This window comes from Solanum verrucosum, unplaced genomic scaffold (genome assembly GCF_900185275.1).
Source record: "Solanum verrucosum unplaced genomic scaffold, falcon-dt-bn FXZP01000175.1, whole genome shotgun sequence".
Lineage (NCBI taxonomy): Eukaryota > Viridiplantae > Streptophyta > Magnoliopsida > Solanales > Solanaceae > Solanum > Solanum verrucosum.
The window spans coordinates 14,571-42,493 of NW_026020399.1; the positions used below are offsets into that span (position 1 = coordinate 14,571).

General features: G+C 36.2%; 1 protein-coding gene and 1 pseudogene across 1 annotated transcript; both read left to right on the forward strand.

Moving 5' to 3' along the window:
• Positions 1-10,397: 10,397 nt before the first annotated feature.
• On the forward strand, positions 10,398-16,036 carry LOC125839723 (uncharacterized). Its single transcript, XM_049518710.1, has 9 exons — positions 10,398-10,565; positions 12,472-12,543; positions 12,770-12,859; positions 14,545-14,587; positions 14,730-14,836; positions 14,926-15,030; positions 15,137-15,336; positions 15,443-15,512; positions 15,746-16,036. The coding sequence occupies exons 1-9, from the start codon at positions 10,398-10,400 to the stop codon at positions 15,899-15,901; spliced, it is 1,011 nt and encodes a 336-aa protein (XP_049374667.1). The 3' UTR covers positions 15,902-16,036.
• A 303-nt stretch (positions 16,037-16,339) lies between these two features.
• On the forward strand, positions 16,340-17,344 carry LOC125839698 (uncharacterized; annotated as a pseudogene).
• The last annotated feature ends 10,579 nt before the right edge of the window (positions 17,345-27,923 follow it).

Genomic DNA, 27,923 nt, shown 5'->3' on the forward strand with positions numbered 1-27,923 from the left:
TTAAGTTACTTTTCAACTGTTGAAACTGATACTTTTGCTCTATTGTGTGCTGAATTGTGCCTTTATATTCAGCTGGAATTAAGTTATATGTACTTGTTTTCTTTAGTATACCATTTGGTGTTTGAGTGAATTGTTTTTTTGTTTTCTTTTTTTATATATTTAATTATTTTTGACAGGTAAAGGGGTTTTGGTTTTATTTTGTTAGAATGGTTAAAGTCCCACCGTGGTTAGGGAATGGACGGTGATTTGCTATATGGACTTGGACCGTCCTTCCCTCGTAAGGTAACTTTTGGGGTTGAATTGGGTTAGGTACCATATCTTTACATGTTTCTTCTTTCTCTGTATCTGGAAAACAAATGTGTATGTGATTTAGTTTTGGGATATTGGTTTTGGGCTTTTTAAGAAAAAATAAAAAATGAAAACATTAAACATTAAGGGTATGGTGGAGTATATTTTCAAATTTTCTCACGTTCAAAAAGCCAAGCAAAGAAATAACAAGTTGACATGTGAAAATTAGTGATTATAAAATTTGACAGTGAGAGAATAATATATAAATAAACAAGTTTTATGTTTATTTTGGTGTGGCCAAGTAGCCTACATACTTGAAACTAATATTAAGAATGCATAAAATCTATTGAGAGAATAATCTCCCTTACATAAAGTTCTTTAAGAACTGGATTGTTGATGTTATTGTGTGGTGGCATGTAACATCCGACAATTTGAAATAGCTTTGAAGATGCTTAGGTTTGGAAATTTTCATTTTTTTTTTTTTGGAAAGAATTTTAAAGTTTTGGAAATTTTGGCTAAGTATGGAAAATGTGAATTTTTGGCCAACTTTGAACAGCCATAAATTCTAGCTCAGGATGAGTTAGGTGGAATTCCAGTTATGGTTGCAAAGTTCGTGGAATGATCTTTCTAACGCCACCGAGTTTACTCAATTCCGAGTCCGTATGAGCGAGTTATGGCCATTGAAAGTTGGGCAGTTGACAAGGAAATCCGTCCGGGAATCATTAAGGGCATTTTGGTCTTTTCCCTAGCCTTTTATTTTGGTTATATAAATGTGTTAGGCTGATCATTTTGATCAGTTTTACCATTTTAAAAGAAGTGAGAGTGAGGGTTTTGAGAGAAGAAGAAGAGAAGAAGAAGAGAAGAAGAGAAGAAGAGGAGATCAAGCAAGGAGATCATCGTGGATTTTCGTCGGGGGTGATCCCTATCAAGGTATGTGAGCTTTTAGTGTTGGGTGATCTTTTCCCCCACATGCCAAGCTCGTTTTATTTCGAGAAAAGAGTGATTGTGTTTGTTGAAGTTGTGAGTTGTTGTGGTTGAAGTTGTTAGAGTTGTTAAAGTTGTTAGTTGTTTGAAATTATTGTTGGTATTGTTGTTGGTTGTGATGTTGAGATTCTTGATGATTTGGGACTTGTTTCCGGTTGGGGTTTTGAGTTGAAATCTATTGAATGTTGAGGGATTTCATGTTTCTAAGTGATTGGGGCTGGAACCCTTGAAGTTAGAGAGTTTAGAGTTGGAAAAATGAAGGAGAAAAGTCGGGCTTCTTACATGAAACAAGTCCGTGTCGCGGACTTGTTCCCTCTGTGAACAAAATCTTCTCAGCGTCGCGGACAGGACGCGGACTCCACTGTTTTCAGAATTTATTCTCAAAAATTTTCTTAAGTTTGGTTGTTCCAAATCATTCCTAAATCATTCCTAAACATCATGAGGTCCTTCCAAACACCAATCAAGTCCTTGAATCCATAATTCAATTCAAGTGAAGTTAGTTTCCGATTCAAGTGAAGTCAAGCTTAGAAATTAAGTAAGTCCAAGCAAGTCTTTAAAGCTTTTCAAGAGTCTTCATTAAACGTTTTAACTTCATTCTAAGGCTCAAGTTCCAAGTTAAGTATAGAGTTTCAAGTCAAGCAAAGAGTATAGAGTTTCAAGTTTCAAGTTTAGTAAAGAGTAAAGAGCATATAGTTTCAAGTTGAGTAAAGAGTATCGAGTTTCGAGTTAAGTCAAGAGTCAAGAGTTGAGTTCATTTCTCAAAAAGTAATTAGGGAACTAAGTATTTCCCAAGGAAGTTATAAGTGTTTTCACATCTAAGTTGAGAGGAAACAGAGATTTTCAAAAGAGTTTTGAGAAGTTTGAGCACTATCTTTTTTAAAAATAAAAGATGAGTTTTTCAAAAGAGTTTCTAAAATATGATTAGATATGACAAATCGAGTATGTCATCAATGTTTAAACAGTATGGTCTCTAGATATACCATCAATGTTTAAGCAGTATGAATATCCCGAGTCATCAATGATCATATAAAAAAATATGGTTTTGATTTGTTCTTTTTAGAAAGAGTTTTCAAGTGCCTTCGGGCTAAGTTTTGAGTAATTATCTCAACTAAAGAAAGATGTGTTTAAAACACTTATGAGCTAAAGTATTTTTGGGAGTAGTCTTGAGCACCGAGTTGGGGACACGAGTTCATATTAACTCAACTCTCCATAAGAACCATGTAGCCAAACATGGGATTTCTCGGATCATACTTTTTAGATGATCACGAAAGTTAAGCTAGTGGATCCATTAAGCAAAAGTTAAAGTAAGGTCCTATATCGATGGCAAGGTATAGGATGGTCCTTGGGCAACGTGAGGTAAAACGTTGTATCACCACTTAGTTTCATAGTGGTGGTTATCGGTTAGAGAAACTCCCATAGCAATAAAAAGAGCTTGGTTCCTCGATAAGTTCTGCTTAGTATGGATGGGGGTATGGGACTTCATTCATGCATTGCACAAGTAGACTTTGAAAGGAAGCATGGTATTTTCATGATATTATAAATATGATTTTTACGTCATGTTTTAATAGTTTCAAAGGCTTTATATATTGCATGTGTCTCATTGCTTATATTAAGTTCAGTTATTCTTGAGTTGTACAGAGCCAAGGTAAGTTCTCTTTTGTATCCCTTTTCAAGCTTAAGTTGTTTTTAGCGGTCCAGCTCGCATACTCGTACATTCCATGTACTGATGCCAATTGGCCTGCATCGTTTTATGATGCAGACGCAGGTACCCAGGATCAGCATTCTGCACGCCGTTGATCCAGTGAGCACTCTAGAGTCAGGGGTGAGCCTCATTGCTTCCAGAGGGCTCAGTTATTTTGTTCTCTTAGTTTTATTTATTAGGGTGTTGCGGGGTCTGTCCCAACATCCATCTAAGTATTTTAGAGGCTTCATAGACAGTCAGTCAGTCAGTTTTGAGTCTCTTATCTATGTATATATGTAAGTATTCTATTTTGAGACTCGAGTTGCCTTTTTGGCCAGATATGTATCATTTAAGCTGTTTATGTCTCTGCATAGCATTGAGTTATTCTGTTGAGTAGGTTTCCGCTGAGTTAAGAAAGCCAGGCCAAGGGTTCGCTTGGGGCCAGCAATGGTCTCTGAGTGCCGGTCCCGCCCAGGGTGTAGGCTCGGGGCGTGACATGGCATGAGAAGAAAATATTTTCTATTTGTAAAAATTCAAAACCTCTCTTCCAAGAAAGGATCAACTAAATAGGGAAGAGATTTTTTCCAACAAGAAACCTTTTCACCAAGAAAGATCTAATTATGGTAGATAATCAGGGAAATCCTAACAAAACTCTCATTTGGCATGAATTTTTTATCAAAATAATCTTGATCATCTTTTTTCACACAATTTTCATATATCAATGTTACTTACCATGGTTAAAAGTTGAATTAAGCTAAAAATGGAGTTGTGTGTTACAAATAAACACTGGTTAATAATATTGGAGTTGTATATTAAAAGTGAAGCTCATGCGTTTTTCTTAATTCAAAAGTGGGTTTTATTAATAAAAAATAGAAAGTATATATGGTCAAGGCCCAAACCTGAGAAATGAATAACAAAGCAGTGAAACCCATTTGGAAATTGAATCCCCAAAAAGGTCAGCTGACTTTCCTCAAATCTCCAGATGAAGCTCATCTTCTCCGATGGAAAGCCGGCCAATTGATCGCCCTCACCGCATCCACTAGACCAGCTGAAATCTTCAACGCATCCAACTTCGGAGTGAATCACTTATACGTCAAAATCTCTCACTGTCGCCATAATTCAACACCTAGGAAGACTTCTTCACCTTGATGAGTGAAAATCTTAGCTGAGATAGAGCTGCAAGATGAAGACGACCTCACACAAATTACTCTATGGAAAGATTCGTTTAGACGTCCATTTCAGCTCATCATCAATTTTAGAGCATCTTCCTCCGTATCTCATCGAGATGAGCTCCAACGAAGCTAATACCGCCATATATGATTTTAGATCTAGAGAGGTAAGCACCCTAATCTCGATCTTATAACATAAATTAACATACTCAACACTTTATAGAGCTCCGAGAGTGATTTTAATTTCTTGTTGTTGTAATGTAATATCCTTTGTCCTGAATTTGTGTCCTTGTTGTTGTTCATGTCATGCCCTGCGTATCAGCTTGTATTATGTGCATTTGTGGTAAAGCCTTTGTTTTGCATCTTTTTTATTCTCAAATTCGGGATTTGATTCTTTTCCATTTGAATGATGGCTTGTGCTCTTTTTGGTAACTCATGTATGTGGAAATATCTCTTTGTATCTATACCTACAAAATGAATAGCATTGTTAGTTAAAAAATCAGCTAGTTTATTCCCTTCTCTGAATGTGTGAATCACCTCCACATTCCTACTGTGCATTGGAACTTTTATGCTTTTCACATCCATAGTAACAATCCAAGGAACATCTCAAACTCCATCTAGGATTGTTTTAGTAAACAATGAATCAATTTCTTTAGTTAATGGTAAATACTTTTGAACACAGTACTCTAGACCCAGTATCACTGCTTTCATTTCAGTTTCGATTGTTGAAGCTTACCCTATTTTATTTTCTTCGGCATATACCAGATCACCTTCATCATTCCTAATACAAAATGCTACTACACTAAGACCAGGATTTCCTTTGCTACACCCATCAGTATTACATTTAAAAATCCCCCGAGACCGTAGTTTCCAGGTCACCACTTTGAAGCAATTTAAAGGAGTATACTCTTCCAAATGTTTAATAATCAGTGGCCAAGTATTAGGTATTTCCTTCAGGCATGGATATCTGACCTTAACCAACAAGTGAATCATTCTATTCACACCTAGTATTAAAGCATGTTTTGACATAGAACCACCGTTTCTAATAACATTTTTCCTCTTCCAAATTGACCAAATAATGAAAGAATGGATTGTCTTAAGCAAGGGTCTTAATTTTGAGCAGCAAGTAGCATTCCACCATGAACCATGACTTGTCTAAGTTGTATTAGGATTCCTCGTATTCCAGCAGCTTCTGCAAACAGTTTCCAGACACTCTTGGACATAGAACATTGAATAAAAAGAATAAAAAGATGATCAACAATTTCTGGAACTCTAGTATCACAACAACAACATTCAACTTCATTAGTGATCTTCATTCTTACAAGAACTTCCCATATAGGTATCCTCATATGCCACAACCTCCACAACATAAAAGAAATTTTGAAAGGAATACCTTTCTCCCAGATTTGCATTATGTTCTCCTTCCTCTCTTGTCTTTGTCTAACTAGTTCCCAGAAACTACCAACTGTGAATTTATCATTTTCTGTAGGCATCCACTAGGCTTTATCTCTTTCATCTAATATTTGCCCTCTACCCAAAGCTTTTTGAATATGAGAACACACCTCCTTTGAAAAATTATCATGTAGCATGTCAATATTCCAACCCTTCTCATCAATAAGCTGATGTACCTCCTCAAAGTGTTTCTAAACTTGATCAATAGGAAGATGAAAATACAAAGGACCTAGTTAAGTCCAGTTATCAAACAAAACACTGATTTGCCCAGCTCTAGGTTCCCACCAAATTTCTTGGTCAAAATAGTTCCTAGCTATTAACATCAACTTCCAGACTTGGGAACCCCCTCTCCATTCCACTATCTGTGGATTATGTCTCTTGCAATACTTTTTCCACATAAAACTGAACCAAAGAGTATTGTGATTCCTAAAATTTCACCACAATTTAGCAAATAAAGCCTTGGAAATATCAAACAGGGATTTAAAACCCAGACCGCCTTCTGCTTTAGGGAGAAAAATATCATTCCATCCAATCCAATGCGTAGCTCTGCCCTCTTCCTTGAAATTCCACAAGAACTTTGCAAATATTCTGTGAATATCATGTATAACACATTTTGAAGGACTCGTAACTGATAACAACAGGTATATGGGGATACTTTGAAACACATATTTAATTGACACTACCTTACCTCCAAAAGAGAGTAACTTCCCTTTCCAAACCTGTAGTTTGGTCTAATCTTTTGATGAGTTCAGAGAAATGAACCTTCTTCTTTTTAGCATGTCTAATAGGACATCCTAAATACATCACGGGAAAACTGCCTCTCAGAAAACCAGTAACATCCTTCATTTCTTGAACCACAGAATGAGAAACCTTACTAATTATATGAAAGAAACTCTTTGCTTTATTTATCAGTTGACCAGACTGAGATTCATAAAGAGTAAGAGTTTTCATTATTAATTACAGAGATCTTTTATCAGCATTAGTAAAAATAATAGTATCATCTACATAGGCCAAATGATTGATTTGATTACTCCACTTAGGTAATCCATACCTCTTAAACTCATGATTATAAAACAAGTGATTACGAGCTTTGGATAGCACCTCAGCAGTCAAAATAAATAAAGCGGGGGATAGAGGGTTTCCTTGCTTTACCCTCTAGTACAGTGAAAAAATCCATGTGCCCATCTTTTCTATAACTTTCATAAAAAAATCTCCAATCAAGTCTATCGTAGGCACTGTCATTTCTAATTTAATTACCACATTAGTAGGTTTACCTCTTTTTCTGATATCAGCAATAATTTCTTAGGCCAGTAACACATTTTCAGTAATTCTCATGCCTTTATCAAAACCATACTGATGAGGAGAGATTAAAGAAGGTAACAACCCTTCTAACCTGTCATGAATCAGTCTAGAAATAACTTTGTTAGTAAAATTACTCAAACTAATTGGTCTAAAATCAGAAAAGGATCGAATGATATCTTTTTTTTGGTAATAGGATCAAATTTGTATGAGTAATAGACTTTGGTAATGTAGAACCTTGAAAAAAGGCATGCACCACCTTAATAACATCAGTACCCACAATACTCTAACATTCCTGGTAGAAACAGGTTTATAATTCCATCAGGTCCACATGAACTCTCAGCATTAAGTTTAAACAATAGCTTCTTGATCTCCTCTTCTCTAGGTATTTCACAAAGTTTGTAGGAGCTCTGGTGTTAAAGTAGGCATGAGTTGAAAAATAATTCTTATTTTTAAAGATGGAGTAGAAAGATAATTGAAAATATAGTTGAAATTTTATCTCCACATGTACATAGTATTTCAGGCCTTTTTTTTTTTTTGCAAAAAAACTCTTCAATTCACTATCATCAAATCGTTTTCTACTTGATCTGAACCTACTTCTAATCAGTCTTCGACCTTGTCAATCGTTGACTTGATACCACTTGGTTGCTACTTTAATATAATTTGGTCGTGACCTGCATATTGAAAAACTATTAGTAAAATGCATAAAATCAATTGAAAGAATAATATAGCCTTAAATAAAATTTCTTAGCGACTTCATTAGGATGTTATTGTGTTATGAAGTCTAAAACTTTTCTAAGAAAAAGATTAACCAAATGTGGAAGAGATCTTTTCCACAAAAAGGTAATTCAAATAACTAATGATAGAAAATCAAAGCAAACACTAACAAAAAGCTCAAAAACTTCTTTATTGTCATTAAAACTTCTGGTAATTTGCTAAGCACTTTTAATTTATTCTTTACGAATTACTAAATTTTTGGACAAAATACATACAATTTTTTGGAAATATGTATATATGTAACTTGATTAAATATATATTATTTTATTATTTTCTTAAAGAGTAATTGATTTGGTAATTTTATGTTGAAATATAGTTAACTTAATATGTGCTTGAAAGTATATCATCATATATTTTATAAAATGGACAAAAAATTAATAGATCGAAAAACATGACAAAACCAACAAAAATCTAATAAATCGTAACCCAACAAAATTTACAAAACCGAAATGATTAAAAACTGACTTAATTGGTTGGTGTAGATCCAACATTTGGAAAATCAACTCAATTGACCGGCTAAGATATCTCAAAGCATGCCTTAATGCTTTAAAATATGATTAGTTGGTAAGATATGGTTCGCCTACTTGGGGTTAGTGTGGATATCAATCACGGCAGTTTAGATCATGACAAAATTGATATCATAATTTTAGGTTTGTCGAACTCAATGTACAAGAACATGTCTCATAAAGTCCAATGGAATGGTACATAGACATATGTTCTGCTCTACGAGAGGCTACAAGACGTTAAGAAAACTCATTTTTTTCTTTTCTTTATGTTATTACTTGATTCCAATTGGTATCTGATAATCCAAATGGATATCTAACTCTTTCACGCTTTTCTCTTAGAAATGGTGAGAACATAATCAGGAGAAGCTAGATCTATGACAGTTGTTGAGGCCATAATACATAATAGGGGATGAGAGGATCAGATGATTCGTCAAAGGTCTGAATGTGGGACTTTAGTTAGCAGCACTCCTGATAGTGTCTTTTGGGAAGACTTTTCAGGAAGTGGTAGAGCATGTGAGGAAAACCGAATTCCTTCTTTCCTTCGTACCATCATTTTTTATTCCAATTGGTATTTGGCAATTCAAGTATATATCTAAATTTTTCACTTTTTTTTCTTAGAAATGGCGAGGACATATTTGGGAGAATCCAAATCTAAGACATCTGATCCTACCATTGTGGTCATATCTCATGATAGAGATGTGTTAGAGGAGGCTTTCGGGGTAGGAAATGAGAAGCAACCATATCCATGGACAAATATGAAACAGATCAGAGACTCTCGCACCTTTAGAGGCTCCTGAAAAGCGGAAGTGGAGACATAGGCACCATTCTAGGAAAATGTTGCACCCATTCCAACTTCGCTAGATATGTTAAATCATGTGATAACTTTGCTGGGTAGTTTGAAAGAGACTGGGGCGACACTTACAATTCCCACAAGGCAGTATCCAGGAGTTAAGCATGTGGTTATGGCTCTACAGATGGACAAGATTTTTTTAAAAAGGTGTTTTTTAGACCGATGATTGGATCAACAATGATTGGAGATGGGCATGATCTATTTTGGAGGTTCACTAAAATGAAGCGAGTTTATCATTGATTGTCATGAGAAGCTTCATAAGATGGGAGAGGAAGAGATATGGGATGGAGTTTGTCACTTTTCAGCTAGTGGATGGGGTGGTTACACAGCAGATAGAGATGGTACCCATCCTATTCGAGATGATGGTCAGGCCAGCAATAATTAGCTCAGTTGAGGCAATTCGTAGGCAGGAGGTCAGACTCACTTCTCTGGGTTTTTTTCGGGCACACATGAGGAAGAAGTGTCTGATGTAGTGACCACAGGTATTATTCTAGTCTATGATTGAATGGATACATCCTTGTTTAACCCCGATTCACCTTTTCATATGTGCCTATTTATTTTGTTGTGGGTTTTGGTATGATTTGTGAATCACTTGATGTTCATATTTATATTTCTATACCTTTGGGGGATTTTGTGATTGTTGATAGAGTATTATTTTTGTATGGCGAATTTTATGGGGTATAAAATCTTGAAAGACTTGGTGATCTTTGACATGGTTGATTTTGATGTCATTTTGGGGATGATTTGGTTGTCTTCATACAATGTTATTTTTGACAATCATGCCAAGATAATTTTCATATCTATGTCAGGGATGTCTGGGCTTGAGTGGAAGGGTAATTGTAGTTCTACTCCTAAAAAAATCATATCTTTTATTTTTTGCCAAAAGACATTAGAAGTGTTGTAACCACATATGAAAATTTATTCTAGAAGAGTGTAAAAAGGAATCCTATTTATGAAGTATCATTTATATTATGAATACAAAGTGAGAAGCCCAAAAGAAATGTTGAGCGGCCCAAGATAGTTTGTCAAAACGGGTCAGTCCAGTCCCACCCAGCCGAAGCCACGTGGTTGGCATTTGGAAGGCAGGGTCTTATTTTACTTTGTTTACTCCGACAAAGTTCTTAGAGTGTTACGCCATTCATCTTCTTTACTACTGAATCACTGTTTCTTCAACGCTCTCAATTGTTCATCGTCATCTTCATCATGTCAACAAAGGCGAAGCTACAAATATAACTACATTTATCCATCTCTAATTTCAATTTCTCTTAAAGGTAAACAAACAATTATTCTTTGTCTTTCACTAGGAAATAAAATCAAAGCGTCATTTTAGTGTCTTCTTTCTCATTTGGAAGTTCCTTTTAATGAATTATTTTTTTTTGTAAGACTTTTCAATGGAGAATCTACCAGAGTCACCATTTTCTGAATCAACATTGGGATCATCGTCACCATCGCCATCACAGAAAAATCCTAATGACTTGGGTGCTCTCACTCCAAATCAGTTGGTGCTATTGATCCATGATGCTAGTCTTCGTGAAGAGGTCATGCATCACCTCTACGAGGTATATGGCACGTTTAATTTTTAAAATACTTTTTATTATACAATCTATTTTATGTAAGTGTTAATTAATGTTGTATATATGTTTGTTATGTATTGTTGTTTTCTACTTGATAGTCGTTTGATGGGTGAGATAGAGAGGCAAAAAAGTTCATCGATCGTTGATTTTTTTTCGTGATGTTTTTTAATTTGACATTAGATTTCACAATTAATGAACTTTTGTTAGTGGTCTTTATAGAAATTATGATGACATGATTAGTTTCTCTTTCTATATTTTAAGAAAATATGTCATATTTACCCACAATGTGCATGATGTAGAATTCAACATGACCCCAATTTAACATTTTATTTGAAAATCAAATTTTGACACATACGTTGCACGTGTATAATTCGATGTTGATTAGTGCAAATTTCTTAAAACATTAGAAATAATATTTGTTGAATAATTGTGTGATGAATTGGACAAAATTGATCAAAGGGAAGGATGCATTCTCAAATTTATGAATAGTACAATCAATCGATATTTATTATCGTTATAAAGCACAATCACACCACAAATTTCATTCAAATGAAGTTTAAATGATCCCCTTCATTCTTCTCTCATTTAAGAAAAAGTAAATCTTATTTATTGAATTATAATAAAAATATACACCATATTTTTAGAAAAAAATAATGTAATGAATGTTTTCTTGTTTCAAGATCATACAAAATGTATGTACTAATTGAAAGTCAACAAATCTATCTATCTATCGCAAATTGTAATGGAATTACATTTATTAGACTAGTATTTGTTTTGTCTAGATGTATTTTATGATGAGTTAGAAAGTGTTGATACTATTTTCAAGTTCTTATTAGTTAGTGCTAATTTGGTTTAGCATTTTACTTAATTTATTTTTTATTTTATTTTTATTTTTATTTTTTTTTATACTAAAAACATATTATTAATATAGTTTAGCCAAACAACCTACATATTATAAAACTAATATTGAAAAATATAAATATATTGGGAGAAAATCTTCCCATAAATAAAATTTTCTAAACACTACATCGCGGATGCTATTTTGTTTCCTTAATTTATTTATTAATCTTATGCTTTACCAATTTTAATTATACATTTAATTTGTTTTCAACTTACATATAATTCATCCACTTTGAATCTGTTCGGATTAGAGGTTTAAAAGTAATTGATAAGCATCGAGTATTGAGTTTGGTCCTCGCTAAACTTGTGATAAAACATGTGCCCAACATGAGAAGCCCGAAAAAACGTGAGGCTCACGATAGTTAGCATATCAGCGTCTGAAACAGACAAAAAGACTTTAACTGTTTTATTATTAGGTTATCGGTTCTTAAAGGCTGGATTTTTTTAACAGGTTAACCGATAACCGATAACCTCAAAGAAAGTCACTTGATCTTCTTTTAGAACCTCAAAGTCACTCAACTAAGGATTCTTCTCATTGAAAGTCACTCAATTTTCTTTTATAACCTCAAAATCACTGAACTACGGATATAAAAGAAAGTTGACTTTCTCATAAAAAAAACTTAATTGAGTGACAATTTTAGAAATATTCTAATCTAACTACTGATTTGTGTTAGATTGACCTCAGAACCAAATTTTATTCAAGAAGAAGTGCAAAAATAACCAATTTGAGGACCCTTTTTTTTATATATAAAAAACACTTCTGAACTTATAAGTTAAGCACAAATTGTTGTTCTAATATCATCAAAATTAATTTTCATGTTAATTAGTTAAACATAAATTGTTACTCTTCAAAAGTACTGATAAGCATTTCTGACAAACAACACTCTTCATTTTAAACATCTGGCAAAACAAATTTTAGTCCTTTTTTAATCCTCTAAAAGTGCTAGTAATTGTCATATTCTGAGTTGGTGACTTTTGTTATATATTTCAGAAGAAAGATTCATGCAAAAATCTAGCTCTGCTGCTGTGGAACAACTTCAATACAGTTTACATGCTTTTGCTGGTATACCTCTTTTTAAGTTTTGCAGTTTTATATTCTGTTGGATAATCTTAGATTGAAATTTTAGAGACCTCCCGTTTAAAAGTTTAAGATGTGACAGAGAGAACATTTTTGATACCATACATGTTAAATTATGTGAAATTTAATCGGAAACATATCAAACGCTCGCATTTTGATGTGCAAGAAATTGTCAATGTGCGCGTAATAATATTTGTTTTATGAATTTCAGGAAGTCACATCAGTGTATAGCAAGTTTTCACCCTCAATGCTATCTATGAAGGAAGCAACTCGAGTTTGTTGTGCTCTTGCTTTGTTTCAGGTCAGTAATATACCATCAAAATAGTGTGTTATAATTTATACTATTGAAGTAACAAAAAAGTCAGAATGATTGAGAAAGAGAGCCATCTGATTTCATTCGTTCTCAATAGCCACGAGATGATCAATGCACTAGTAAATTACGCAAGACTTGTTACATGTAAGAAGTAATGTATGCATAACTAATGCAAGAATTACTAATTATACACTCTATTGAACATTATTTTTATACACTCTACCAAACGATTCCTAAATGTTTTTCAAATCAACTTTTTCCTCAAATTTAAGAAAAATGACTTACATCCAAAGAGTAAAGAAAATAGTTTCTAAAACTTTTTTTCAACCTCACACCTCAACTTTCCACCCTAACTCAATCCTTGGGTACTGAATTCCGATATAATTTGAAATATGACTCCTAATTCTCGATTCGATTCTTGACTCTCAACCTTGATTTGAGATCCAACTTTGTGGTCTCGGAATGGGGTCGGGGTCAGATCCCAATTTGGGTGTCGGGTCCTCAATCACGATTCGAGATTGGGTGTTAGAGTCGAGTCTCGAGCTAAGTTAGGGTGGGATCCATAGTCGGGTGTCGGAGTTGGATCTTAGGTCAAGAGTCGAGGTTAGATTTTGATTTGGAAGTCGGGTAATGGATCAGGTGTCAATATCAAATCCCAGTTCGGATGTTGGATCCCAAGTCGGAAGTCGGGATCAAGTCTTGATTTGAAAGTCGATCCAGAGTCGGGTCGTGTTTCAGGGTCAGATCCTAATTTGGCTGTCTAGTCTCGAATCAGGATTCGAGATCAAATTTGGGTCGGGTGTAGGGGTTGAGTTCCGAGCCAAGTGTTGAGATGGGATCCTGAATCGGGTGTCGGAGTTGGGTTTCAAGTTTAAGAGTCGAGGTCGGGTCCCGAATCGATCGTTGGGGTCATATGTTGGGGTCGGATATCGATTTGGAAGTTAGGTTCTAGATCAGGATCATCAAGTCCAGGTTCGGAATTCAAGTCTCGATTAAGGATCATGTACCGGTTTGGAATTCGATCTAGTGTCCGAAGTCGCGATCGGATCCCGAATCAATCACCACGGTCTTGTCCAGGTTTGAGTGTTGGATCGGGTTCTAGGTCGGGAGTTGAGCTTAGGTCCTCGGTTGCATGTCGAGTTCGGATCCCGAATCGGTTGTTAGGATCGTGTCTCAATTTGGATGTTGAGGTTGGTTCTGGATCAAATATCGGGTTTGATTTTCGGGTCAATTTCTATTTTACTAAAAAGTGCTTTCTACACTCTGACAAAAAAACAAAAGATTTTTAAAAAAAAAAGATTTTTCAAACACCAACCAAACACTAGAAATTAAAATACTTCCCAAAAAATATTTCACTCACCAACCAAACACTAGAAATTAAAATACTTTCCAAAAAATATTTTTCACTCACCAACCAAACATGAGAAATAAGTTAAAAATCAACTTGTTTTCCAAGAAAACATCTTCTAGGAAATATTTTCCATTCATACCAAACACACCTACCTGAGTTTTTTTTTTTTTTTTTTTTCAACTTTTGTGGTATAATGTTCTTCATATTTAACTTCCTGTGACACATTTTCTTAGAAAGAGTAAAAGAGTTGTAATGCAATTTTTGTGTAAGACAACCGATAAGTGTGTGCACAACATATAATTTTTATGGTTATATTCTTCAGGTTTTGGCTAATAACCCAGAAACAAGAAGGGGCCTCATAAAAGGTAATGTCAGTTCTTGAAATGACACCAATTGAAATGAAATTAACGCGCGAAACTACTCGTTAGAGTGAATCAAGTTACTGTAAGAATTATTTTTACTGTAGTGTAAGAAACAGTTAACTTTTCTAGTAATTTCATTTTGCAGCTAAAATACCATGTTATTTCTATCCATTTCTCAAGCCTTTTGGAGATGATGAGCATTTGGAGCATGTGAGGATCACTACCTTGGGTGTTCTCGGTGACCTGACAAAGGTATCCATCCATTTGAACAGATATACACGCGCGTTCTCCATTTGTGGAAGTGCTACTTCATGATTCTGATATTTTGCTTGCTGGTGCAGTTTGATGATCCAAATGGATCACATGCCCTTCATTTCTTCTTGGAATCGGAAGTGGTTCCTTTGTGCCTGAAGTGCATGGATGTATGTGATGAAATGTCACGGAAGGTTAGTCCATTCTGTTTTATTAATAGTGTTTCTGAATTACTTTGCCGGTTTATGATGATATTCTGTTTCTTGGATCTCATATGAAATGAATGTTGTACCTCCACAGGTTGCAACTCTCATAGTTATGAATATTCTGACGCAAGAGAGGGGACTGACCTATTGTTGTGCTACGCGTGAACGCTTCTTCGCGATAGTACAGGTCTTGAGACGAGTGGTTGAGAAACTTTCTCCAAAACCTTGTTTGCTGCATCTAGAATATGTGATACAGTGTTATGTATGTCTGTCAAAAATATTTAGGTCCATCGGGTAAACATTCTCGTCCCTGCTGTTCAAGTTTCATGATTGCGATTTCTCTGTAAGTATCAACTATATCTCTCTTGGATTTATTGTTTGATCAACCTTCACAATGCAGGCCATGTGATGCATTCGTAAGACAAATTCCTCCTCAGCTATTTGACAACACCTTTAGGCGCACTCTTCTTGTGAGTTTCATCTGCTCTCATTTACAGTTACAAAAACTAGTCTTGTTACTTTAGTGTTACAAAAAGTTAGTTACTTTACTCTTACAAAAAAAATTGTGACTTTAGTGTTGCAAAGAGTAAGTTTAGTACTGACCATCGATAAATCTCTTTTGTATCAATAAAAAAACATAGATCTTTTCAACTACTGTTACAGATTAATGTGTATAATTGTAAACTTTTGTATGTCTTTGCAGCATGACCACGAAGCTTCGTGGATGTTGCAGGTGCTACATCTCAATATTTATGGATGTCTATATTTTCCACCAATTGAAGAGAGAAAAAAGATTGCAAAGAAGGCTGCATCAAGTTCTGCATCAAGTTCAAAGGGCAAGGGAAAGGGAAAGAAGTGAACTTGTTCTGTAGGAAAAGACAGCAAATAATGACCTCAGTAGAGGGAATAATATTTTAAGTTAACTGTTCAACTGTGAAAAGCTCGAGAACTTCTTGAGCCTCGTTAAGACTGATACTTTTGCTTTGTTGTGTACTGAATGGTAGCTTTGTTCAGCTGAAATGAAGTTATCTTATTAGCAGTTTCCTGTATTGCAACTTTGTCAATGTCTTTTTTCACGACATATTTATGCTTTATTTGAGCCGAGGGTCTATTGGAAACAACCCTTCTACCTTCACAATCTACCTTCACAAGGATAAGATCTGTGTACGCACCATCTGTTGTGAACCAAGCTGACTCCGTAAGAGCCTATGGGCTTTTAGAGGCTTTTATTTGGGATCCAGGCCCAATAACCATTTGTTAAAGAGGACTAGGAGTTAGAAGAACGGTTATGAAAATTATGTCGAAGCTTTTGTTGTCAATTATCTCCCATCCCCTTTCTCTGTTCTAGTATCTCATCCCCTTCTAGTTACCTTCTTCTATGCTAATATATCTATAATTAGTATGTTATTACTTTGTTGCTTGTATTATACGTTGTAATTTGTATTCAACCATAACTATATATCTCAGTGTTTGTATTGGAAATCGAGTTTGTTTCATTGGTGCTTTCATCCAGAGGTCTTCAAAGGAGGACCAAATAGTTCGAACAATCAAAGATTCAATTAAGGTCATGAAGGACACTTGGTCGAAGGATCTCGCGGAAATTCGTTCAATATTACACGAGTTGGTTGGAAACCTTCCGACGAGTAAACCTAGCACAATAGAATTTCAACGATTCTGTGGCGAGAATCCAGAGTTATGGTTTTTCCAGGCTGAACAGTACTTTGACTTCTATGAAATTGCAGAAAACCACAAGTAATATCTCGCCTTGTCTTATCTTGATGGAGAAGCGTTGACGTGGTACCAATGGCTTTTCAAGAACAAACAATTGGTAGATTGGAAACACTTCGCTGCGAAAGTGTTAATTCGCTTCTGCAAAGGACATCTCAAATCACAAGAAGGTTGTTTGGCCAATCTTTGGCAGGTACCCACTGTGACTAAGTACCCAAGTCCTTTTGAGGCTATTTCGCCAGGTTTCAGTGAGCCAGATATACTTTCACCATGTCTTGCACATGTGCGTCCACAAAGGAGCGATATATCCAATTTGTTGTTGCCTCAGAACTTTGATGAGAAATCTAAATACCCGACCAAAACTGATGCGCACAAGATGTACGACAAAATGTTAAATAACTGCCCCAAGGTACTCACCTTGGCGCCATTAGATGATCAAATTGAAATGTCTGATGAAGATGATATAAATCTTGACATCAGCGAAATCCAACAGTTTCATGGAAGTCCCCAAAGAGATATGTCAGAGAGGTATGTTACATCAATTTCTTTGGATTCTGGCTCTCCGAAACAATAAATTGAATTTGCGTCCTTTGAAGACATGTATCTTCTTGAATTTTTCTCGGAGCATCAGACTAAGTCATTACTTTTGTTGGGATCTATTGACACGTTTTGCTTCATCACGTATGTTAATTATATGACTCAAGTGTGGGATCCAGGACGACGATGGTGTATGCATTTTTCCATTTTGCTCTCTAATCTTCCAGCGACAGGTGTTGCTTCTTTGCAATTTAATTACAATTACACCCACTTGGAAATGAACACTCGGAATAAGTATTACGAGAAGAACTCCAAGGGACTGTTTTCTTTCCGTTCTCGATGCATGAATTTGAAATTTGATGCAAGAGTCGCCTGGAGTTCGTTCCTTAGCTCTAAAAATTGAAAAGTGCAGAATAAAGTCGTTTTGGAATTTATTTACGACTTTAAGTCGTGTCTGGCCCACCACAGCGATCCTCACCCCGCCACAGCGGCCCCACCAGAGCGACCAATACCACCGCCAAAGCAGCTTGCACAAAATAGTGAGCTATTTTAATAATTCCAAGACCCCCATTTCACAACACACCTTTTACCAACGACGCTCAGAAAATACCGTTTACGCTAAGATCGATTCCGGGAGTTTTACTCACCCGAATTCAATTCTGTAAAGTCGTACGGATTCCTTAATGACTTATCTAACTACTCATGTAATCAAAATCATAAATAATTCAGCCGATTGTTACCATATTTCCCTACACCTTAATAACTCTGATTTGGTCCAAATCTGAACTAGGTTGGGAAATTTCAAGTCACTACGAAAAAGTTTTCCGGCCCAATTTTTTTCCCCATTGCCTTTTTTATAACGACGGAACCCGATCGTTACAATAGATACCAATTTACCCATCACTCGTCCCCGAGTGACAAACTTAGGAAAAATTAGGCTAAGGAAAGAATGAAGTAGTACCTGAATCGACGAACATTTGGGGATACTTGCCTCTGATGTCTCTCTCGGTTTCCCAAGTAGCTTCCTCAATTGGACTATGCTTCCGTTGAACCTTCACGGACTTAATCTCTTTGGTCCTCAACTTGCACACATCACGATCAAGAATTACAATCGGTTCCTCCTCATATTGTAGGTCTTTGTCTAACACGATTGAATCTCATTTAATGATGTAATCCCCATCACCATGATATCTCTTCAATATGGACACATGAAAGACCGGATGAACACCCGATAGATTAGGAGGTAAAGCCAATATATACGTTACCGGTCCTACACACTCGAGAACCTCAAAGGGACCAATGTATCGCGGACTTAGTTTGCCCTTCTTGCCAGATCTCATCACACCTTTCTTGGGTGATACCTTAAGAAGAACATTTTCACCGGTTTGAAACGCCATGTCTCTTACCTTATGATCCGCATACTTCTTCTGTCTACTCTAGGCTGCTAGAAGCTTAGCTTGAATACTCTTCACCTTATCTTGAGCATCCTTCACTAAATCAACCTCCAATGGTTTCACATCCCTAGCCTCAAACCATCATATGGGTGATCTACATCCCCTCCCATAGAGTGCCTCAAATGGTGCCATATCTATGCTGGAGTGATAACTATTATTATAGGAGAATTCACACAAAGGTAGGAACTTATCCCAATGCCCTCCAAAATCAATCACACATGCCCTCAATATGTCTTCTAATACTTGAATAGTCCTCTCTGGCTGTCCGTCTGTCTGTGGATGGAAGGTAGTACTAAAAGTGAGTTACGTGCCCAATTCATCATGCAATTTCCTCCAAAACTTGGATGTGAATTGGGTACCACGGTCTGAGATGATAGAGAGGGGCACCCCATGCAACCTCACTATCAAACTTTAGCCAATTGTTCAGCATTATAATCTATTCTCACCGGAATAAAATGGGCTGACTTAGTCAACCTATCAACCACTACCCAAATAGAATCAAACTTCCCCAAAGTCTTGGGAAGACCAACCACAAAATCCATGGCTATCATTTCCCACTTCCATTCCGGAATTGGCATTCTTTGAAGCAAACCTGCAGGCCTTTGATGCTCATATTTTACTTGTTGGCAATTTTGACACTTAGCCACAAACTCCGCTATATCCTTCTTCATGCCCGACCACCAATACATTCGCTTCAAGTCTCGGCACATCTTCGTCACACCTGGATGAATAGAATATCGCGAACCATGAGATTTTGCCAACATTTTCAGAATCAATTCATCAACTCGAGCAACACAAATTCTCCCTTTAAAACTGAGCACATCTTCCGTATCAAGAGTGGTCTTTTGTGCCTTACCAATCGCAATTTTCTTTCTAAGCTCCTCCAAATTCTCATTCTCAAATTGTTTGGCCTTGATCTCCTCAATGAGCGTTGCCCTAACCTCAATGCTAGCTAACACCCCCACCTCTTTCTGAGATGCCCAACTACATGAACTTAGACTTTAAGGCCTGAATTTCCTTAGCCAAAGGTCGCTTAGATACCCTCAAGCAAGCTAAACTACCCATACTCACCGTTTTTTGACTCAAAGCGTCTGCCACCATATTAGCCTTCCCCGGATGGTATTGAATGGTCACATCATAATCCTTGAGTAACTACATCCACCTTCGTTGTCTCAAATTCAAATCCTTTTGAGTGAACACATGTTGCAAACTACGATGACCAGTAAACACTTCACACTTAACACCATAGAGGTAATGCCGTTATATCTTAAGAGCAAACATTATTGCTGCCAACTCCAAATTATGTGTTGGATAATTCCTCTCATGCACCTTCAATTGACGCGAGGCATAAGCTATAACATTCTTATCATGCATCAACACAACACCCAAACCAGAACGTGAAGCATCACAAGAAACAATAAAAATTTTACCTTCAACCGGTAATGCTAGAATAGGCGTAGTGGTCAAGAGAGTCTTGAGCTTTTGGAAGCTCTCCTCACATTTTTCAGTCCATTCAAATGGTATCTCCTTTTTGGTCAAATTAGTCAAGTGAGTGGCAATAGAAGCAAAGTTTTTTCACAAATCAATGATAATAACTAGTGAGCCCAACAAAACTCCTAACTTCCGTCACAGAGCTAGGCCGAACCCAATTCTTAACCGCCTCAATCTTTTGAGGATCTACCAGTACCCCTTCTTTTGAAACTACATGTCCTAAAAATACAACAGAAGTCAACCAAAATTCACACTTCGAAAATTTAGCATACAACATTTGTTTCCCAAGAACACCCAAAACAATGTGAAGATAGTCGGCATGTTCTTCCTCACTTTTCGAATAGACCAAAATATCATCAATAAAGACTATGACGTAAGAATCAAGAAATGGCTTGAACACCCCATTCATTAAACTCATAAAAGTTGCAGGCGCATTGGTCAAACCAAAAGACATAACCAAAAACTCATAGTGCCCATAGCGAGTTCTAAACGTCATTTTGGGTACATCCTCAGGCCTAATTTTCAACTGATGGTAGCCAGACCTTAGATCAATCTTGGAGAAAACTGATGTACCTTGCAATTGGTCAAAAAGATCATATATTCGAGGCAAAGGATACTTGTTTTGAATAGTGACCTTATTCAATTGCCGGTAATCTCTACATATTCTCATACTACCATTTTTTTTCTTAACAAACAAAATTGAAGCACCCCATGGGGAAGAACTAGGACGAATAAATCCCTTATCAAAAAGCTCTTGGATTTGAACATTAAGCTCTCTTAATTCTACTAGAGCCATGTGATATGGAAGGTTAGAAATGGGACGCGTACCAGGTTCTAAATCAATGCAAAAGTCTATATCTCTATCCGGAGGCATACCAGGCAAGTCATTAGGAAACACTTCTCTAAATTCTGACACCACAGGTATAGACCCAATGGATGGAGCCTCAATCTCAACATCCTTAATATGAGTCAAATAAGCCAAACAACTCTACCTTATCAATTTCCTAGCCCGAATGGAGGATATGATTTTAGCTTGCTTAGGCTTGTACACCCCCTCCCACTCTAATTTTTCCCTTCCCAGAATTTCTAGAGTTACAGACTTAGTATTACAATTAAGCACAACATAATAGGGGGACAACCAAGTCATGCCTAAGATTATATCAAAATCAGTCATATCCAAAATCACCAAATCAGCCCAAGTATGAAAACACATAAATAAAATAGGACAAGCACGATAGACATGGGTGACTATGACTGACTCTCCAACTGGGGTAGAAACATGGATAGGGGCATCAAGTATATCACAAATCATATCAAACCTTGAGGCAAATCTCACGGATACATAAGCATAAGTAGAACCCGGATCAAATAACACATTAGTCGTCTGGTCACAGACAAGAATAGTACATGTGATCACCGCGTCAAACGCATCTGCCTCATTCTTGCCCGGAAAAGCATAACACAGAGCCATGTCATCTTGACGAGCCACTTCCCTTCCTGGTTGCACATTACCCCTGCCTATATTCCCATTTCCTCTACCTCCACAACCTCATTGAATACATGCTCGCCCACATTGTGGACGCCCTCGACCATAATTACCATTTCCCGCAGGTACCACTGCTTTAGTCTGCTACTGTACGGAATCCATCATGCGTGGGTGGGGATAATCTCTCCTCATATGCCCAGGTCCACCACAGTTGTAACATGAATGATCAAAAGATGGCCTATTGCCCGCCGAAGGTGCGGCTCCTTGGCTATCCAGAATCAAATTATGAGGTGGAGTTCTCGAGTAATTACTTGTACAAGCGTTGGTCTCCCTGAACCTCTGGAATAAGAACCTTGAAAGTTGCCTGAATTTTTGGCCCTTTTTGCCAATGCCTTAGCCTGACCGTCTTGCCTCACCCCTTTCACTTTCTTAACATAATTTGTCACCTCATTAAAGCTCATCCCTGCAGAGGTCATAAGGACAGATAATACCTGCAACTCAGAATTTAGTCCCCTAATAAATAAACGGATCCTTTCCTCCTCAATAGTAACCAATTGAGTAGCATATCTAGACAAAGCATGGAACTTGGCCTCATAAGCAGCCACAGACATACCACCTTGCTCCAAAGCCATGAACTCATCCTTCTTGCGATCCCTCAAAGTCCTAGGCACATACTTCTCTAGAAACAGAGCATAAAATTGGGTCCAAGTAAGTGGAGGTAAAGTTGAAGATTTACATTTCATATAAGCTTTCCACCACTGCTTAGCCTCACCTTAAAGTTGAAAGGACACAAACTCAACCCCATGCTGATGGATAATTCCCAACTTATGAAGCCTCTCATAACAATCTAAGATGAACTCATAAGCATCCTCATTCTCAGAACCAAGAAACACAGGAGGCTTCAGCTTCAAAAACTTAGTCAACATTTCATGCTCATTACCAGTCATAACAAAACCCAACAAAGGACGGAAGAAACCATCATTACCTCCCGTTCCACCCGTCTTAGGTGCAGTGCTAGCAACAGAGGGATTAGCGGGAGCTTGAGTTTCTTAAAGAAGAAGGAAGCACTCCAGGACCAACCAACCCTTTCAAGAATGACATGATCTATCGAGCTAACACTGGGTCTATGGAAGGAACATCGGTAGTCTCAACCTGTACCTCTTCCACTTGTCCAACCTCCTCAACATTTTCAACCTCAATATCCCCTTCTATCTCGTCATGATGCACATCAAGGGCCTCATTTTGGGGAACATTTCCGACCGGTACCCCATCTCTAGCAGGCATCACTCTTCCTTGGCCTCTACCCCTAGATCTTTCTCTACCCCTGCCTCAATCGCGACCTCTCGCTATAGATTCCTCAGCTGGAGCATTGACGAGAGCTATAGGCCTGACACCGTTGTATCTAGTGTTAACCATCTGCGGATAGAAGAGTGAAGGAGGTTAGATACCAATTTGAATCAACAGATACCAATGGGAATCAAGTTATGGCACGGAAGTAGACAAGAGAAAACAGAGAGATTTCCTAAAGTCCTATAGCCTCTCGAAGAATAGTAAAGGTGTCCCCGTACCCTTCCGCGAGACTCTACTAGACTCGTTTTGGTACATCAAGATCAACTAACCTAGGCTCTGATACCAACGTTTTCACTACCCAGACTGTCGTGATTGGCACCCACACTAAACCTCCAGTGGGAGAACCACTACTACAACCCAAACCAAGCAACTAAAGCATTTAAGGATACGAAAACAGGAATAATATCTAAAAAACTGAAGTTCCCATAAACTACTAAAAGATCTAACAACTAACAATGCGGAAAAATACACTTAGAACCTAATAGTCAATGTACCAAAACATCTAACAATGAACCAAAGTCTAAAACAAGAAAGGTCACAACCCCAAACTAAAGAACTAATCTACTAACTAGTAAAGTCTAAGTCTGAAATGGTAGACATAGACGAAAGAGAACCCATGGCAGCCCGGAAGAATTGGCTCACCCTTAAATTCGAACGAACCCTGATCTTTTAAGCAAGGTCTGTCAATAGCCGTTTGAAGATGCATGTACTCAACAAAGAAAGAGCAAGTGCAGTACCAGTACACAACCACAATGTACTGGTAGGACCACGCGGTTATCCCACTAAGTGTAACATAAGCAAGTCAATACAACATTACAAATATGCAACATACCGAACATATATAATATCGATTATCACATGCACAACAATATACATTTATAACAAGTCATTGGTCCTCTCATGGAACCCAAACCCAAACTGTTAGCATATCAAAATGTGGTACCCGATTCAATGTTTATGCTGGAACGTGGCAACTGATCCCATAATTATGCCGAAACATGGCAATTGATCCCAATTAGTATATCAGAATGCGGTATCCGATCCAATCAACACACCACAATCACAATCACAAGTACATTCTCAATAATCATACAATCAAGAAGTGATTCATGGTATATAGTTATTCATCTATCTCATTTACAACAAGTGTGATCAATAATGCAACATTCGCATACATATATGTATCATAATGAAGCAAGAACAAACATACATCACACAATCATAGAATCACAACCATCATCTACCTCGAAACAAGCTTAAAACCCTAAGAAACATAATCCTTCCCTTTCTGGATTCGTTCCGCTTATTCTTATCTTAGTCTACAAACAATTATAATAACACGGGAATCAATAAACAATCACTAATTACCTGGATTACTAACAATTCTAACAACCCGAGATAATACCCATGATCCCAAGTACCCAAACTAGGTCTTTTTCCACTATTGTTTCCAATTCAAAACCCTCCCCCATCGATAATTACCCATTTTGTTACGTTCTACGGATCGAAAAATGAATTTGGGGAGTGAAAAGTTTGCCTTTAGCCTCAAGAATGGTGGAAAACTGTCAAGATTCGCCTGGGGTTCGTTCCTTAGCTCTAAAAATCGAAAAGAGCAGAATAAAGTCATTTTGGGGTTTATTTACAACTTTAAGTCGCGTCTGACCCGCCACAGCGGTCCTCACCCCTCTACAGCGGCCTCGCTAGAGGGACCAAAACCACTGCCAAAGTGGCTTGCACAAAACAATGAGCTATTTTAATAATTCCAAGACCCCCATTTCACAACACACCTTTTATCAACGACGCTCTGAAAATACTGTTTACGCTAAGATCAATTCCAAGAGTTCTACTCACCCGAATTCAATTCCATAAAGTCGTACGGATTCATTAACGACTTATCTAACTACTCATGTAATCAAAATCATAAATAATTCAGTCGATTGTTACCATATTTCCCTACACCTTAATGACTCCGATTTCGTCCAAATCTAGACTAGGTTGGAAAATTTCAAGTCACTACGAAAAAGTTTTTCGGCCCAAAAAAATTTCCCATTGGCTTTTCTATAACGACGGAACCCGGTCGTTAAAACCTCTCATCCATGATCAAACAGATTAATATCATATTCATAACAGCTCTAAGTGTTCTTCAATCTTATTCTATAAATAGTGACATTTGACACAATATTGTACACACTTGAAACAATTGGAAAAAAAAAATATCTATGCTCTCTTCTCATCTCTTTTTATTTGTTTTTTTTAATGTTTATGTTTCTTGTTTGTTGTTATTGTATAACTTTTTGTTGTTTTATTATTATTATTATTATTATTATTATTGAGAATTTACACTGATTTGTTGTTTTGTATACATTAATCTAGCATGTGGTATTTTAGTATACTTATTTGAATATTGTATTTGTACAATAATTAGTTATTTTTTACATTATGCACTTTTAGTCAATTTTATAATTAAGAATGTATTCTTTTTATTATGAAGATATATGTACTTTCTATCGTAAAAATTGTGGACTTTTTTAGTATATACCAATAGATTTGAAACGGATAAAATATGTCATTTTCAATACAAAATTTATATGAAATATTTTGGGATAAATGTGCAATGCACGTTTCCAGAATTAAATCATTGTTCCTGCAACTCTCTCAATTGTATCGCCGTCATCTTTCTTGAGGATCTCGAGCTATATCATGTCAACAAAGGCGACGGTATAAACATAACTACATTTATCTTTCTCCTTCTTCAATTTCTTTTAAAGGTAAACAAACAATTACTCATTGTCTTTCACTAGGAAAGAAAATCAAAAAGTCATTTTAGTGTCGCTTTTCTCATTTGGAATATTTTTTAAACGAATAATTGTTTTGTAAGACTTTTCAATGGAGAATCTATCAGATTCACCATTTTCTGAATCAACATTGGCATCATCGTCATCATCGCTACCACAGAAAATCCTAATGACTTAGGTGCTCTCACTCCAAATCAGTTGGTGCTATTAATCCATGATGCTAGTCTTCGTGAAGAGGTTGTGCATCAACTCTACAAGGTACATGACACGTTTAAAAAAAAATATTATACAATCTCTTTTATAAAAGTTTTAATTTTGTATATATATTTTATGTGTATTGTTGTCTTGTACTTGATAGTCGTTCGACGGATGAGATAGAGAGGCAAAAAAGTTTATTAATGATCGTTGATTTTTTTTTGTGATATTTTTTTAATGGGCATTAGATTTCACAATGAATGAACTTTTGTTAGTGGTCCTTATAGAATTTATGATGATATGATTAGTTTTTTCTATCTATATTAAAAGAAAATATTCATATTTACCCAAAATGGACATGATGTAGAATTGTACATGACCTCAATTTAACATTTTATTTGAAAAATAAATTTTGACACGTATGTTGCACGTGTATAATTCCATGTTGATTAGTGTGAACTTCTTGAACATTAGAAATAATATATGAATAATTGTGTGATGAATTGGACAAAATTGAAAGGGAAGGATGCATTCTCAAATTCATGAATAGTACAATCTTACTTTGTAACCTTACCCTCCCTTTCTTTATAGTTTTCTAGTTCGACTAAGTGACTTCGTAACCTCAACCTACTTTTTTGCTTACTATAGCATAGTCCTTCGCCACTTCAATCGGGAGCTTCGCCCCTCTTTTTTTTGAATTCGAAAGAGCAATTGATATTTATTATCATTATAAAGTACAATCACACCACAAATTTCATTCAAATTAAGTTTAAATGATCCCCTTCATTCTTCTCTCATTAAAGAAAAAGTAATTCTTATTTATTGAATCATTATAAAGGTAAACACCATATTATTTAGGAAAAATAATGTAATGAATGTTTTCTTGTTTCAAGATCATACAAAATGTATGTACTTATTGAAAGTCAACAAATTTATCTATCTCAAATTGTAATGGAATTATATTTATTAGACTAGTATTTGTTTTGTCAAGATGTATTTTTATGATCATATTGTTTTTAGTAAATACCAATAGATTTAAAACGAATAAAATATGTCATTTTAAATACAAAATTTAAATTATTTTTTTGTGCTAAACGTGCAACGCACGTTTTCAAAACTAGTATTATGTGATGTTGTACAATGTTGTTGTTGTGTGGATGAGAAACTTTGGGTCTATTTTGAGTTTGGTCCTTTACTAAACTTCTGATAAAACATGAGACCAAAGTGAGAAGCCCAAAAGAAATGTTGAGCGGCTCAATATATAGTGAGCATATCCGTGTTTGAAATAATAAAGACTTACTTACGCTTAGATTTGTCAAAACGGGTCAGCCCAGTCCCACCCAGCAGAAGTCACGTGGTTGGAATTTGAAAGGCAAAGTCTTTCTTTACTTTGTTTACTCCGACAAATTTCTCAAGTGTTATATATTCATCTTCTTTAATACTGAATCATTGTTTTTTCAACTCTCTCAATTGTATCGTAATCATCTTTCTTGAGGATCTTGAGCTCTATCATGTCAAAACAAAGGCAACACTATAAATTAATATAACTACATTTATTTATCTCCTTCTTCAATATCTCTTAAAAACAAACAATTATTCTTTGTCTTTCACTACGAAAGAAAAACAAACACGTCATATTAGTGTCTCCTTTCTAATTTGGAAGATTTTTTAGGCGAATAATTTTTTTTGTAAAACTTTTGAATAGAGAATCTACCGGATTCACCATTTTCTGAATCATCATCATCATCATTGCCACCACAGAAAAATCCTACAGACTTAGGTGTGCTCTCACGCCAAATCAGTTGGTGCTATTAATCCATGATGCTAGTCTTGGTGAAGAGGTTG